This window comes from Ctenopharyngodon idella, chromosome 22, assembly GCF_019924925.1.
Source record: "Ctenopharyngodon idella isolate HZGC_01 chromosome 22, HZGC01, whole genome shotgun sequence".
Classification (NCBI taxonomy): domain Eukaryota; kingdom Metazoa; phylum Chordata; class Actinopteri; order Cypriniformes; family Xenocyprididae; genus Ctenopharyngodon; species Ctenopharyngodon idella.
Genome location: NC_067241.1, coordinates 4,633,774 through 4,648,661, shown reverse-complemented (window position 1 = coordinate 4,648,661; position 14,888 = coordinate 4,633,774). Strand labels below are relative to the sequence as shown.

The 14,888-nt window shown below is 37.3% G+C and overlaps 3 protein-coding genes and 1 long non-coding RNA gene across 10 annotated transcripts in view; 3 read left to right on the top strand and 1 right to left on the bottom strand.

Annotated features, from left to right (window-relative positions):
- On the top strand, positions 1-5,505 carry ccn5 (cellular communication network factor 5). 2 transcript variants are annotated; one of them, XM_051879970.1, is made up of 6 exons: positions 1-284; positions 632-649; positions 973-1,189; positions 2,029-2,277; positions 3,757-3,977; positions 4,056-5,505. In XM_051879970.1, exons 1-6 carry the CDS (start codon positions 213-215, stop codon positions 4,338-4,340), a joined length of 1,062 nt encoding a protein of 353 aa, XP_051735930.1. In that variant the 5' UTR covers positions 1-212; the 3' UTR covers positions 4,341-5,505. The 2 variants fall into 2 exon arrangements, with proteins under 2 accessions (XP_051735930.1, XP_051735931.1); XM_051879971.1 differs by lacking the exon at positions 632-649 and having other exon boundaries at positions 8-284.
- Positions 5,506-6,202: 697 nt separating this feature from the next.
- si:dkey-78k11.9 (P2Y purinoceptor 1) lies at positions 6,203-8,235 on the top strand. Its single transcript, XM_051879973.1, has one exon. The coding sequence runs from the start codon at positions 6,305-6,307 to the stop codon at positions 7,295-7,297; it is 993 nt and encodes a 330-aa protein (XP_051735933.1). The 5' UTR covers positions 6,203-6,304; the 3' UTR covers positions 7,298-8,235.
- A 2,173-nt stretch (positions 8,236-10,408) lies between these two features.
- Positions 10,409-14,888, bottom strand: part of LOC127504868 (uncharacterized) — a 15,037-nt gene continuing 10,557 nt past the window's right edge. The window contains exon 2 of the long non-coding RNA XR_007927487.1: positions 10,409-11,180. This is a non-coding gene — a long non-coding RNA (uncharacterized LOC127504868). The remainder of the gene's footprint in view (positions 11,181-14,888) is intronic.
- Positions 11,566-14,888, top strand: part of pfkfb1 (6-phosphofructo-2-kinase/fructose-2,6-biphosphatase 1) — a 20,470-nt gene continuing 17,147 nt past the window's right edge. Inside the window, exon 1 of one of the 6 annotated variants that reach the window (XM_051879937.1) lies at positions 11,566-11,731. In XM_051879937.1, the coding sequence (XP_051735897.1) occupies positions 11,677-11,731 (55 nt within the window). In that variant the 5' untranslated portion in view covers positions 11,566-11,676. Of the gene's footprint in view, positions 11,732-14,428; positions 14,610-14,761; positions 14,781-14,888 lie in introns of those variants that run through there. The other 5 variants (XM_051879938.1, XM_051879940.1, XM_051879936.1 and 2 more) reach the window with 5 other exon arrangements.

Here is a 14,888-nt window from a genome sequence, read left to right as displayed (position 1 = left end):
AGAGCAGACGAGCAGAGAGAGAAAATAATTCCTGGTTGTGGAAATGGGCAACGGAGATGTGGAATTTGAAACATTTCTGATCCAGGTCCAGCCACTGTTTACCCTGCAGTCAGGCTATGACATCAGAGCGAGGACTTTATAAAAGTGCATGTGCACAGAGCCAGGCAGTGAGCAAACAGTAACACAAGTAGAAAATCTTATTGTGGAAGAGCATGATGGACAAGATACAGAGAGACAGAAACATCCTGATGGCATGGGCATTGCTGTTTTACCTAGGCTCACAGGTGAGAATCGCACGCTCTGTTTGCATGCATGCATGTGTTTTGCCAGTGGAATCATGTTTCTGATGTCTGTTCAACAGCTTTGATATTTGATCCTCTTATACTTTTGTAAATTGGCATTGTTAGAATTTAGAAGAGGAAAGGGTAGTTTAATGTTTTTTTTATCAGGGTCTTCTGTTGGAAGATTTGTCTTTGAGAGCTCACTCATTATTAAACAGGGTTTTCCAGTATAAACTGAATGCAGTATTGTATTAATTCTTAATTAAAGAGTGAATGTTCTGTACAAATGAAAGATTTTGTTGGTTGGCTCTAGCTCTATTATAATTGAAAGCATGTTTTTATGTGTTCAGAGCCTGGGAATACTTACCGTGAGTGATTCACAAGAGGGAAGATATTTTTCCTTTTGCTTCTCCCTATGCATATTATCAATGCATGTTTTTGAAAAGCATTCTTTGCTATTGTTAGAGTCATTCATGACAAATGTAGCAATAATGAGAAACTTGAAAGAAATACTGTACATAATATCACAGTAATGTTTGATTATTGAAACCACATGTATTGGACCATCATATTATTGCACAGATGTACAGAATATCTGGGGAACTATCAGAAATTCTTTACCCTAAATTACCCAGACTCTGATGCTTTGTTGCATGTGTTACATAACACTTGTTTCTGTATGCTGTCTTAGGTGTGCTGTCAGCAATGTGGAGGCCCTTGTCAGTGCCAAGGCTCTGTACCAGTCTGCCCAGAGGGAGTTCCTCTCATTCTCGATGGGTGCCAGTGCTGCCAGGTGTGTGCCCGGCAGCAGGGCGAGGCCTGCAGTGAGGTGTTTCCATGTGACAGTCAGCGCGGGCTGCAATGTGACTACAGTGCCAGCTTCCCTGGTGACCCAGGAGAGTGTGTCAGTAAGTGCAAACTACTTCAACAACCAAATGCTCTCAAAACTCTCAGCACTGTAAAACACTGTCCATCCATAGTGCTTGATGGAGACTTCTCACATATCATTTACAACGTCGGTTTCCCATTTGCGATGTCGGTTTGAATATTTAATTCATCATTTGTGATGATGGTTTGAGCATTTAATTAATCCTACAAGATGAATACATTCGATTTATCATTTGATTACTACATTATATTTTTAAATATGACAGGGATGTACTGAATTTATAATGAAAATGGAATATCAAACACCCTAAATGAGGTAATGAAATTGCATTTGAACTTTTGATTTATCATTTGAGCAGTTTTTTATTTATTTTATTATTTGAGGCCACTACCTGGTTGCCTAATCCTAACCCTAACCCTACCACCACACCTAATCCTAAACCTACAGTGCCAAACATGTGAAACTCAATGGTTACAAAGGTGTCAATCATCACATTTTCGGGAGAGAGTCGTATTCCGTACACACACGGAATGCTAATTTAGGGGATTCACTGCCTTATTTAAATGCAGTTGTCACTGCTGATCCTGAAACTTTGCAGTATGTACATGGTCTATGAGGGAGTCATTGAATTATTTACTTAACTCATTCATTCAGAATCACTGATTCATTCAGGAGCGCGATGACTATGTGTTGCTTGGGTATGATTCTTTTTTATTTAACTCTGCTGAGCCTTTATGAGAACATCAAAACATTTAGACCTTCTACATCCCAGTATCATTGTGAAAGCGGCCCAGCCTATCCAGTTTTGGGCACTGCATCTAGTGTCATTAGTGTAATCTTTTGAACCACTGTTTTTAGGCCAGAAGGAGCTGGGCTGTGAGCATAATGGAGTCTCTTACCAGGAAGGCCAGGTATTCCAGCCCTCTTGTGCTCTTCAGTGCCGTTGTTCGGGCGGAGGGGTGACCTGTGTGCCCCGGTGCAGTGAGGATGTTCTCCTGCCCACCCCAGACTGCCCTCATCCTCGTAGGGTTCAGCAACCAGGAAAATGCTGTAAAGAGTGGGTGTGTGAAAATATGGACAACACAGTGCTTCAGGACGCTCATATAGGTACTTTATTCACTTTTTTTTTTTTTTTTTTTTGTTTCCAGCAAACAAATCAAAGGCTGTTGCTGTTCATGTAAGTATATATTTCATGAGCTGGAAAGAAAACTGTCTCCTTTCTTTTGGGATTTTGCATAAATCTTTTTACATGTTTCTTATTCAAATCCCTATCTGAGAACACTCTCAATTACATTCCAGACTGAGGTTTTCATTGTGGGATTTTGACCATTTAATTGAAAATGTCTTGCCAAAATGGAACCCAAAAGCACAAATACTGGCTTCTTCTCGAAGCCAACTTTCCATGATTCATAACAGGACTCATGTCTGTGTAACGCAACAATTAAACGCCAGAAAGCCAGACAGAGTGTAGAACACTGGTCAGGAGGGTGTTCAAAAGCAATGTCACCCAAGATACATCGGCTGGAATGGTACATTTTGTTCTGAGTGTGTTTGCAGTGAAAATGTTAACAGATCCATGTGTATAAAACACTGCCAATAAATGGGTTGGAGGTATTCCTTTTATGAGATTCTCAGATTATAACAATGATGGTCAGATGGTATGAGCTGATTACCAGTTTACAGCTCTAAGGTTTAATGAGATTAGAATTAATATTTTAACTCAACATTAAATAAAAATGTATACTATATACTGTACTTTCTAAACGCACATTCCATGTCTTATTGTGAATGACTCATATGTGCGTGTTATTTTTAAAATGTTTGTCATCATAACGCTTCATCAAAATTCCTCTGAAATGACTTTTTTTCCATTGATGTAACTTAGGCTGTTTGGGTTATTGGATAATGTTAACCAATTGCTAAATAGCTACTTTGTCTTTTTTTTTTGTAGCAAACATGCACTTAGTCTGGTTTGGTGCATGATCAAAAATGTAGCATGTTATGGCAAAATGTTCTAGCCAATCAGCTAGTAAGACTTCTTTTATATTCTCATTACTTTAATACAATGTTTATGTTTATAATGAAAATGAAATACAGTGAACACCATTAAGGATATATCTTTATCCTTACTGCACTGACACTATTGGATGAGAAAACTTGAAATGAATTGAGCTAGATAATGACACTATTATTGTCTTCGGTAAAGCTGCTTTATAGCTGAATCGAATTTGAACATCAGCACTGTTATTGAAATAAATTTAATCAACATTGAACTGACTTGAGCTGAATAACAACACTATTGCCTTCTGTAGAGCTGCATATAGCTGAATTGCTCTTGCTTCATAATTGAAGAACTTCACAGTTATTGAACTGAACTGAATCAACACTGAACTGATTTGAGCTGAATAATGGTACTATTGTTTTTTTTAGAGCTGCTTAACAGCAGAATTTAAAATGGTCTCATATTTGATGACGTTTGCATAATTTGATTCTCTGAAATAATTAATATGTGGTACAAAGTTGCCTGTTTCATATTGAAAGAAGTGTAAATGCTAAAGTTTATTTGAAATGTTTTTGGGATGGCAGCTTCCAGAAGTGACCAGACATTGCCTGCAGATCCTGGATACCAAACCAGACCCGGCTCAAACTGCATAGACCAGAGCTCCGAGTGGAGTGCTTGTTCGCTGACCTGCGGGTCTGGAATATCCACACGGGTGTCCAATCAAAACCCATCCTGTCGCTTGGAGATGCAGATCCGCTTGTGTATGATCCGACCCTGTCAGCCTGTTCTCCATAGAACCCCACAGGTGAGAGGATCTACCATAGGCTGTTTCAGTTCTGACCGATCAAAACATTCTCTAATCAACCCCACATCTTTGTTTCAGTGGTCAAGGAGGAAATGTCAACCCAGCTACAGGTCAGCAACCCCAGTTCGGCTTTTCCACCAGGGCTGCTATAGTACACAGTTCTATAGGCCTCGTTATTGTGGCTCATGTACAGACAGCCGTTGCTGCACTCCTTACCATACTGGCACGGCACTGGTCACTTTCCGCTGCCCTGGGGGAAGACTGCTCAGTCATGCTGTCATGATCATCAACTCCTGCATCTGTCATTACAACTGCCCCTATTCATCTGTAGGGGCATATAGAGGGACACCCTTCCTGGGTTAGACACTCACTCTCTTGCAGGCTGACTTTGGATCTAGTAGCTTCACATTGGATGCTCTGGGTTTACATGTCTTATTGAGTGTTAGTTAAAAAAGTTACATGGACCCAACTCAAGATTTGAGCTTTCAATTTAATGACTGAAAAACACTTCTTCGACATTATTATTATTATTATTATTTTAATAATGCAAACATTGAGGGAACATTCCATTTTAGCATTTTGCAAACATTGTGGGAATGATGAATGTTCTCTGAACATTCTGAAACATTTGAAAAACATTAGAAGAGCATCCAACTAAAACATTTCAGAAAAAAAATTCATAACCGATGTATAAATATTGTTTTTGTACTACCGTTTTGAGAACATGATTAAAGACTAGATAACACTGACCAAACATTCTATTAACATTACTGGAAAAATGTTTGCTCATAACTTTGAGAGAACCTTATACCAGAACGTTAGCCAAAGTTCTGAGAACATTCCCTGTTAGTTGGCTCTGTACTTAGTAAAATGAAATAGTTTAAGATCTGCCAGAAATTTCATTTTTAGTTTTTTTTCTTTTTCTTTTTTTAATCTATTGGGTTTACACAATAGCAGCTGTTTTTACTTTGAGTCGGATGATACATTAGGTCCACTTAAAGTACACTTGAAAAATGCTAAACAATTATGTAAGAGCAATATCTTTGTCAGTTTTGTATTATATTATAGGATAACAACTGTGGATTTCAATGAATTCCAAAGTTGTTAGCTCACAAAAGATGAAAATGATATAAAAGATAAAATGTTTTCTCCCCTTCACCAAAAGGGATCTAAGACGGATTTGAACTGTACCAGAAATAACATTACAAATGAATGCAGAAGTTCTTCAGGCATTGGTTAGATGCTATGTGATATCTACAGTTAAGTGTGGCACCTGTATTCACTGTAGGCTTTTATTTGAAGACTGACACTAACTGTAGTGTTTACAAATTTCATGCAAAAGATTTACTGTATATAGTATATATGTAAATACTTTTTATGTCTATATGTTTTTGTCATTAATACTAGAATTTTTAATATTTGTGTTCATTTTATTGCACTGTCGTTTGCCACCTCACAACCTTGCAGTCAAAAGTTAATACAGCATTTGTCAGATTCTCAATAATAAAGTTTTGTACTTGTCACCTTTTCTTTGGATCTTGTTGCTTCATATTGAATGCCCAGCATGAGTCTCTTGCTTTACAATAATTCAGAAGTCCAAGGCTGCCCTCTCTTGTTTTTGCGAGGAAGGGCAAGCAAGAATTTGACGCTCTAATTCAGTGATTCAGAATGTTTTCAGTTTACATCTTGATGTTTTGTGTGTTTTTAACATTTTAATTTAGATAATAGTTACATTATTTTAATAATCTATTAATTTAAAGTCATCCTGCAGCCCCCTTGGAAGTTTGCTGAGGCCCCCTGGTTAAGAATCACTAATTTGCAATGGAAGAATTTGTACAATAATTATGTACAAGAATGGGCAAATATAATAGAAATAAAGAATATATGGACTGTAATGATAATGAGTACAGCATCCAAAATCAAAACCAAAAACCAGATGCTTTTGAAAATCAAGAACAAAAAGTGTCTCTCTTCTTCTTCTTCTTTTTTTTTTTTTTTTTTTTTTACATTAGGTTCCTTGGGTATGTTGCATCAAAATATTAAGTAAAGTTCCTTCCGTCTTTTATTACTCAAAAACAAAATATATCACTGTTTCTATCATAAATAGTTTTTCTACAATCTAAAGAGATTAGTTAAAGTTCAAAGCTCATATTTCAAAGTTTTGTTTGAAACACTGTAAGACACCAGACTTACAGTTAAGACAGACAGTTAGACAGGCAGTTAAGACACCAGACGCATGCTTCCACTTCCGGTGACACATTTTCATGTGCGAGAATGTCATACATCTCCAGCCTCCATCAAGAAAGTATGATAATCGTCTTCAATGAATGATGGAGTCCAACACAACCTGTAAAACTGTCAATTTTGATTTTACGCACAGATTTTTGCCCTCAGTCTACGTGATTGTTTTCACACTTGGAGTAATTGGCAACTGCATGGGACTGAAATCTGTGTACGATAACTGGAAGAAAATGGGTAATATAAATATATTTGTGGTCAACCTTTGCCTGGCAGACATTCTATATCTTTTCACTTTGCCTTATTTGGTGATTTACTACGCATTCAACAGCGAATGGATATTTGGAGATGTTTTCTGCAAGATTATAAGATTGTGTTTCTGCATCAATCTATACGGCAGCATTGGTTTCCTCACGTGCATCAGCGTTTACAGGTATCTCGGCATCGTTCACACTTTGAGGGTTAAAGGCAGGATTGGAACAAAACATTCGGTGGTGATTGTTTTGCTGGTGTGGTTTTTGGTTTTTCTTCAGTGCCTGCCAGATATGTTCTTTGACAAAACCTCCATCAACAAAACAACTTGTTTTGACACAACTGCGGACCAGTACATAAGGGAATACCTGAAGTACAGCATCGGAAGGACGGTTGTTGGATTCGGGATCCCGTTGTTAATAATGGTATGCTGCTACGGACATGTGGCGTTTACTCTGATGACTAAGAAAGACATCGATGTCATCTTGAAGCTGAGATGTCTCAGGCTGGTTGTTATCCTGACCCTGCTCTTCTCTATTTGTTTCATTCCTTATCATATTTTTAGGAATTTAAACCTGGCAACTCGAATCTCCAAGCTGGACGGCACGTGTAAGAAATGGTATTCTAATGTGTACATTTTAAATCAGGTTGGTAATGGATTGGCATGCATGAATAGTGCGATCAACCCACTGGTTTACCTCTTTAACAATGACGAACTGCTAATGAAGTGTTTTATGAGGTGCAGAGGAGCACGTCAATCTTCTGCGGTCTCTCTTGTGGAGGAATCTCACTTTCAGAAGCGTAATATTGACAGCATGGCCATGAAATAGAATGGAGATTCTTTGTGTGATAACTTTCTTCTTGCCTCGAGGACATGACTGTACGTCTGATGTGCAGTGTATAAAATGGTTCTTATCTCTTGTGACAGGATATGCGCTTAATGCTTCACTGTACTCTGTAAAACAGAACTGTTTGTTTGTTTGTTCTTATTGTGTCTCAGTTCAAAGCAAGGCCATTTTTATGGGATAATCATAGCTAAATGTGACATTTTTATGCCGCTGTTTTACACAGCAATTGCAATGCTTACATGCACTGAATGATAGAAAATACATTTTTAGGTTTTGCATACGTATTATATTTTTATGTACAGTAAATTCAGCTGAACTTACTTCATAACTGAGATATTTGAGTTATATTCATAAATGTACAGTAATGCTCTTGTTTCTATGCAACAGGCAACTGCTGTTGCCAGTGGTTTTTTCACACAATATAGTGCAATTGAATTGTTGACAGCCATATTAAGTTATGACACACACCAAGAAATGACTTACTACTTTTGTGCCATGTGGTAAAAACAGAACAGAACGATCCTATTTTTGTTCAAGATAGATTGAAAAAATATATACTTGCAACCAAACACATGTACAAAACTATGTAAGAAAGACATTAAATACCAAAAATATGGGTTCACTTGGAACGAGGATAAATGTGGAAATATTTTAATATTTAATATAATATTATTACCATTTTATGAACATTTTAGTTTACTTTTGTAAGATAAATATTTTAGTTCTGTGTTGTTAAAACAAAAGGCAGTAAATTTATTCTTTATCCCATTATTGTCTTTATCACAGATTGTAAATGTGTATTATTGTTTTGTATGTCTTTGTTTTTTTAGCATTGAGTTGTTTTTTAAATACCATGCACCACAAGATCAAAGTTAAGATCAAGTTTGTCAACGCAATAAATATTGATGATTTTTTTTGTCAGTTTTGTCTAGAGCTTTTGGATATTTTTAAGAGTTCACATTGAAGTTCATGACTGTCAAGTAAATACATTGATGTTGCTTTATAGGTGATGCAATGAGTTCCAGGCAGTTGAAGAAGTTGATGAGCAAGAAATTAATAATCAATGATGAATAAATGATAATAAAATGTAATAGCTGAGTACAGCGTTGATATAAAAGAACAGAGGTCCAGCAATCAAAAGTCTAACATCTACAATAAGATTCTGAGTTCTGAGTATAACAATCTTCGTCAGAAGATATCAAAAAGCTGGCACGCCAAAATAGCAGAGAGCAAGAAGTAAGGAGCAGAAGTGAAACAAACACAGACCAAGGTCAGTTATATACAGGTGCTGGTCATATAATTAGAATATCATCAAAAAGTTGATTTATTTCACTAATTCCATTCAAAAAGTGAAACTTGTATATTATATTCATTCATTACACACAGACTGATATATTTCAAATATTTAGTTCTTTTAATTTTGATGATTATAACTGACAACTAAGGAAAATCCCAAATTCAGTATCTCAGAAAATTAGAATATTACTTAAGACCAATACAAAGAAAGGATTTTTAGAAATCTTGGCCAACTGAAAAGTATGAACATGAAAAGTATGAGCGTGTACAGCACTCATTACTTAGTTGGGGCTCCTTTTGCCTGACTGACACTGCTCAGGTGTTATAAGAGCCCAGGTTGCTCTGATAGTGGCCTTCAGCTCTTCTGCATTGTTGGGTCTGGCATATCGCATCTTCCTCTTCACAATACCCCATAGATTTTCTATGGGGTTAAGGTCAGGCGAGTTTGCTGGCCAATTAAGAACAGGGATACCATGGTCCTTAAACCAGGTACTGGTAGCTTTGGCACTGTGTGCAGGTGCCAAGTCCTGTTGGAAAATGAAATCTGCATCTCCATAAAGTTGGTCAGCAGCAGGAAGCATGAAGTGCTCTAAAACTTCCTGGTATACGGCTGCGTTGACCTTGGACCTCAGAAAACACAGTGGACCAACACCAGCAGATGACATGGCACCCCAAACCATCACTGACTGTGGAAACTTTACACTGGACCTCAAGCAACGTGGATTGTGTGCCTCTCCTCTCTTCCTCCAGACTCTGGGACCCTGATTTCCAAAGGAAATGCAAAATTTACTTTCATCAGAGAACATAACTTTGGACCACTCAGCAGCAGTCCAGTCCTTTTTGTCTTTAGCCCAGGCAAGACGCTTCTGACGCTGTCTGTTGTTCAAGAGTGGCTTGACACAAGGAATGCGACAGCTGAAACCCATGTCTTGCATACGTCTGTGCGTAGTGGTTCTTGAAGCACTGACTCCAGCTGCAGTCCACTCTTTGTGAATCTCCCCCACATTTTTGAATGGGTTTTGTTTCACAATCCTCTCCAGGGTGCGGTTATCCCTATTGCTTGTACACTTTTTTCTACCACATCTTTTCCTTCCCTTCGCCTCTCTATTAATGTGCTTGGACACAGAGCTAATTAGCTGATTAGAGTGTGGCACCAGGTGTCTTCAATATTGAACCTTTTCACAATATTCTAATTTTCTGAGATACTGAATTTGGGATTTTCCTTAGTTGTCAGTTATAATCATCAAAATTAAAAGAAATAAACATTTGAAATATATCAGTCTGTGTGTAATGAATGAATATAATATACAAGTTTCACTTTTTGAATGGAATTAGTGGAATAAATCAACTTTTTGATGATATTCTAATTATATGACCAGCACCTGTACTGCACCTTAAGCATAGGAAAACTTACATCTCACTTAAAAGTCAGTTTGGACTAATAAGAAAGGTCAGACTAAACTCTCCGTTATGTCAGTGATATATGTCTTCCTGCTATAAGAATCGTGACTGGTTGTGACTGGTCCCGTGACAGTTAGTAAACATGTAAGATGTGGGTTTAACACATTTTTGAAACAACAGGTGTGCAAAGCTTGCACATTTCAAATATCAAGTCTTATAGCATGCAAAATAATATTGCAGGAAGGGTGGAAAGATTTACGACAAGTTTAAACGAGACAACAAATTCTGAGATCATCGCTTCTGCAGTACATGGGAGGCGTCCAATTATCTAACTACAAAGGAGTACAAAACATTTTGTCACACGAACATTTGAAGAACAATTGAAGACAGCAAGCATACTCTTCAAACAAAAATATAATGAAAAATAAGCATAAATGTGTAGTAAATACTTGAATACATGATGAAGATTAATATATGGAGTAGGATTACATGGATATATGAAATTAAAGATAATATTGATAAATCAAATGATTAACATGAAATATGAATAAAATGCATGAATATGAATAATGGCCATTTTGGATACACCAATAGGGATGCACCTATATTAAAATCTTAGCAGATACTGACAAGATGACAAGTCATGCTAGAGTGATATTAAAATTCTATTCAGTTTAAAAAAATTAATCAAAATGCAAAATTGGTGGAAATACTGGTATACATTGATGAGCTAAAACATTATGACCTGTCACAGGTGAAGTGAAACCTAATGTGGTCTTTGGGGTCAGATTCGGAGTAGATTAGATGGTAAGCAAACAATCAGTTCTTATAATCAATGTGTTTGATGCAGGAGAAATGGGTAGTAATAAAGATCTGAACAACTTAGACAAGGATCTGGGTCAGAGTATCAAGGTGTTGCCCTGGCCTCCAAATTCCCCAAATCTCAATCCAATTGAGGATCTGTGGGATGTGCTGGACCAACAAGTTTGATCCACGGTGGCTCCGCCTCGCAACCTACAGGACTTGAAGGATCTGCTGCTAACATCTTGGTGCCAGATACCACAGGACCTTCAGGGGTCTTGTAGAGTCCATGACTTGGAGGGTTGGCGCTGTTCTGGCAGTATGCGAAAGGACCAACTGCATATTAGGCAGGTGTATATCCAATAGCCTATGGGCAGATACCAATACATTTAAAAACAATTCAGGTATTAATGACCAATATGGCAGTGATATCGTGCATCCCTAGACTTACTGGCTGCCTCTGGATTTTATAACCATTATTGTTCAGATTAAAAGAGCACCTGATCAAACCTAACAATTTAATATTGACAAATCAACCATAATATTGACATATAGGCTAATGGTGTACTGTATGTAAACTAAATGACTGTGTGTGGCTAGTGGATAAAAAGCTAGTGGATTAAAACACAGCAACATAACCCTAGCTGTTGTTGTGAGTAGCCTGTGCTCTCTGAGCTTGTGAACTGGCAGACATTAAAGGACAAGACCAGGCAGCACAGATCATATGTCTACATGTCATCTGGGTGGGGGGTGATACACAAGCTTCTCTCGTTCAGTTACATTAAAATGAGCATCTGAAATGCATCACACCGCTCATGACACAAGTCGGGGATCAATATTTACGGATCTTCTAGTTTTCCCTAATGATGGATACATTTCCGAAGGACTTTTTCAGACGAACCCGCTGTGACAGTGCTGGTGAGTTCAAAGAAGCACAACAGAACTGATTGGGTGTGAACAGGCAACACATGAATAGTACTGGGATAGTTTACTGGGAAAGCATGAGCTGTCAGGATTAGGCTTTTTTTAATGTTGATGATTTTAATTTTGGCTGGTGGATTATTGCCATTGGGTTCTACAGTTTGCTACATGGAGCTAAAATTTAGTGGAGAACCGACAGTTAAAATGATAAACATGTTTATTTCAGTCACTATGAAGCACAAGTAGCACATGTAGTCATGAGTGTAGTATGTGTTATCAAGGAAGTTGTCTCGGGGCAAAGATATCAGATATCAGAGTAAAAGGGAACAGCAATGAGTGCACACTCATTGCTGTACCAGCTGCCTCTTAACTCATAAAGCTTCCTGAGATATTATTATAGTTGTCTTTGAACCATACTTCACAGCAAACATACAAACAAAAACATTAAGACCAAATATTAATTGGACGTCAGTGTGTGAATGTCAAATGAACGTCAAGTTTTTGACGTCAGTTTGATTTGCACTTTTGACGTCAAGTTGATGGTTTTTTTAAACATCAATTGGACATCAGTGTGTGGATGTCAAATGGACGTCAAATTTTTGACGTCAGTTTGATTTTGCATTTTTGATGTCAATTTGATGGGTTTTTTAAAACATCAATTGGACATCTGTGTGTTAATGTCAAATGGACATCAAGTTTTTGACGTCAGTTTGATTTGCAGTTTGGACCTGTTTTTTTTAATGTCAATTTGATGTTTTTTTTACGTCAATTTGATGGGGTTTTTTTTTTAAACATCAATTGGACGTGTGTAAATGTCAAATGGACATCAAGTTTTTGACGTCAGTTTGATTTGCATTTTTGACGTCAATTTGATGTTTTTTTTTAAACATCAATTGGACGTCAGTGTGTAAATGTGAAATGGACATCAAGTTTTTGACGTCAGTTTGATTTGCAGTTTGGACCTGTTTTTTTTACGTCAATTTGATGTGTTTTTTTAAACATGAATTGGACGTGTGTAAATGTCAAATGGACGTCAAGTTTTTGACGTCAGTTTGATTTGCATTTTTGACGTCAATTTGATGTTTTTTTTAAACACCAGTTGGACGTCAGTGTGTGGATGTCAAATGGACATCAAGTTTTTGATGTCAATATGATGGTTTTTTTTAAACATCAGTGTGTGGATGTCAAATGGACGTCAAGTTTTTCATGTCAATATTATGTTTTTTTTAAAACATCAGTTGGACATCAGTGTGTGAATGTCAAATGGACGTCAAGTTTTTGACGTCAGTTTGATTTGCATTTTTGACCTGTTTTTTGGCATCACTTTTTTATGTCAATTTGAAGTCTTTTCAACATCAAGGTGTCTGCTGGGTTACCATCCCTACTATGTATACATGACATCTTATCAGAGTGGATGGACAAATAAATAACAGTGTACTTATATTTTAGAGCTGTCGGGGTGGATTTTGCCCATGCGTGTCACATTAGGTACAGTAGCATATATGAGTACACGGAACAAAGCAGCTCCGGCTGTGGATATAGCATAAAGTTTAAAGTTTATTGTCCCAAAATTACCCATGGATCATTCAAAATGACAAACCTCTGATCACCGGTTGAAAAAACAAAAACATTATTACAGGTTTAACAAGATGTAGGCCTATTTGGTTAAAGACATGATTTGTAAGACTGATTTTTTTTTTTTTTTTTTTTTTTGCACTCTCTCCCCTTAATAACATTTTGATATTTTTTTGATAAGAGACTTTGTACATTAGGCTACATTTAAAAGAGCATTGATGGCTATATCTCCAACCACATCTTGAGAACAACAACACGTATCTGTTTTTTTCTGCAGGTGACAACATTTCAACATCCTGTCTGTGTGCTGCACAGCATATTGTTGTCACTACATCACAGCAGACCCATCTTAAATGAATATGTGCTCTATTCTTCTCTAGTATCATCACAGCAGGCTGTCTGCAGAGGAGATGTTACATTTTTAAGGCTGTGATATCAAATGACACATGGGGATCAGTGAACAACCTGAAATCAGGCACATGCAGAATCAGACAAGACACACTTGAAGGCCTAAGTCTGTCTGCAGTCTTACTAATCTTATTTACCACATCCTGACCAAGCTGCTTTTGAACTAGGCCTCATTGTGAAACAGTTACGTGATGCTAAATGGGTCATGAATTTGCTAAGAGCAATATTGGATTTTGTTCATTTTAAATTTGAAGATAACCATGTTTACAATGTCTTTTAGAATATATTTGTAAACTTTAATAAAGGATAAAACTGAATAAATACTGTAGATCAAAACCATTATAACGTGAGCTCTCTCTCTATACACACACACACACACACACACACACATATATATATATATATATATATATACACTTTAAAAAAAAAAAAAAATCAAATTTTATTGTTTTGCAAGAGAACTTTGCAAATAAAGACACTATACATTCTAATTAAGTCTTACTGTGACAGTTTCTAAAATGTATACGGCAACATATCTGAACATAATGTTTTATTTTTATTTAGAAATGGCTATCATTTTTCCCATGAAGCCAAAAGTGACAGGCTCAAAGCCTCCAAAGGGTTAATTAAGTCAATTACCAATGGCAGCCAGGATTCTGTCTCTCCACTGTGCCAAACCTGTCTCTCCTCCCAACTCTTCCCGCCTCAGTCAGGTGACCTGAGCAGGGACAGGGCTGATGGGAACTCAGCCATGTGTTCTCAGTTCCTAAACACACAGTCAGCAGCGCAGGGGCCAACGACATGTCCTCCGAGCAGAAGGAGCTCACGCAAACACCTCTGCTCAAGATATGGGTGCCGTGGATGAGCAGTTCCCTAAGCCAGAGGAGAGGCTGTAAGTGAGGGGATATCTTAATTTCACCTGCCTTTCCTTCTCTTTTTCGCTATTTGTTTTTTCGCTCACCTCTCAAGTGTTAACCTCTTGTAGATGATCAACCCGGGTGTTGTGAACTTCAGCCCTGCCTTCTTCCTTAGTCTACATTTGATCACATTGCCTCTTGAAGCAGTAAGTTGCGTTCTTGAGAGCTTTGTTTCTTCAGTTGTGGCAACGGAATGAAAAGGAATATTAAGTGCTGGAGTTGGCTTCAAGACTTATGTGATTCCTTTGTTTACT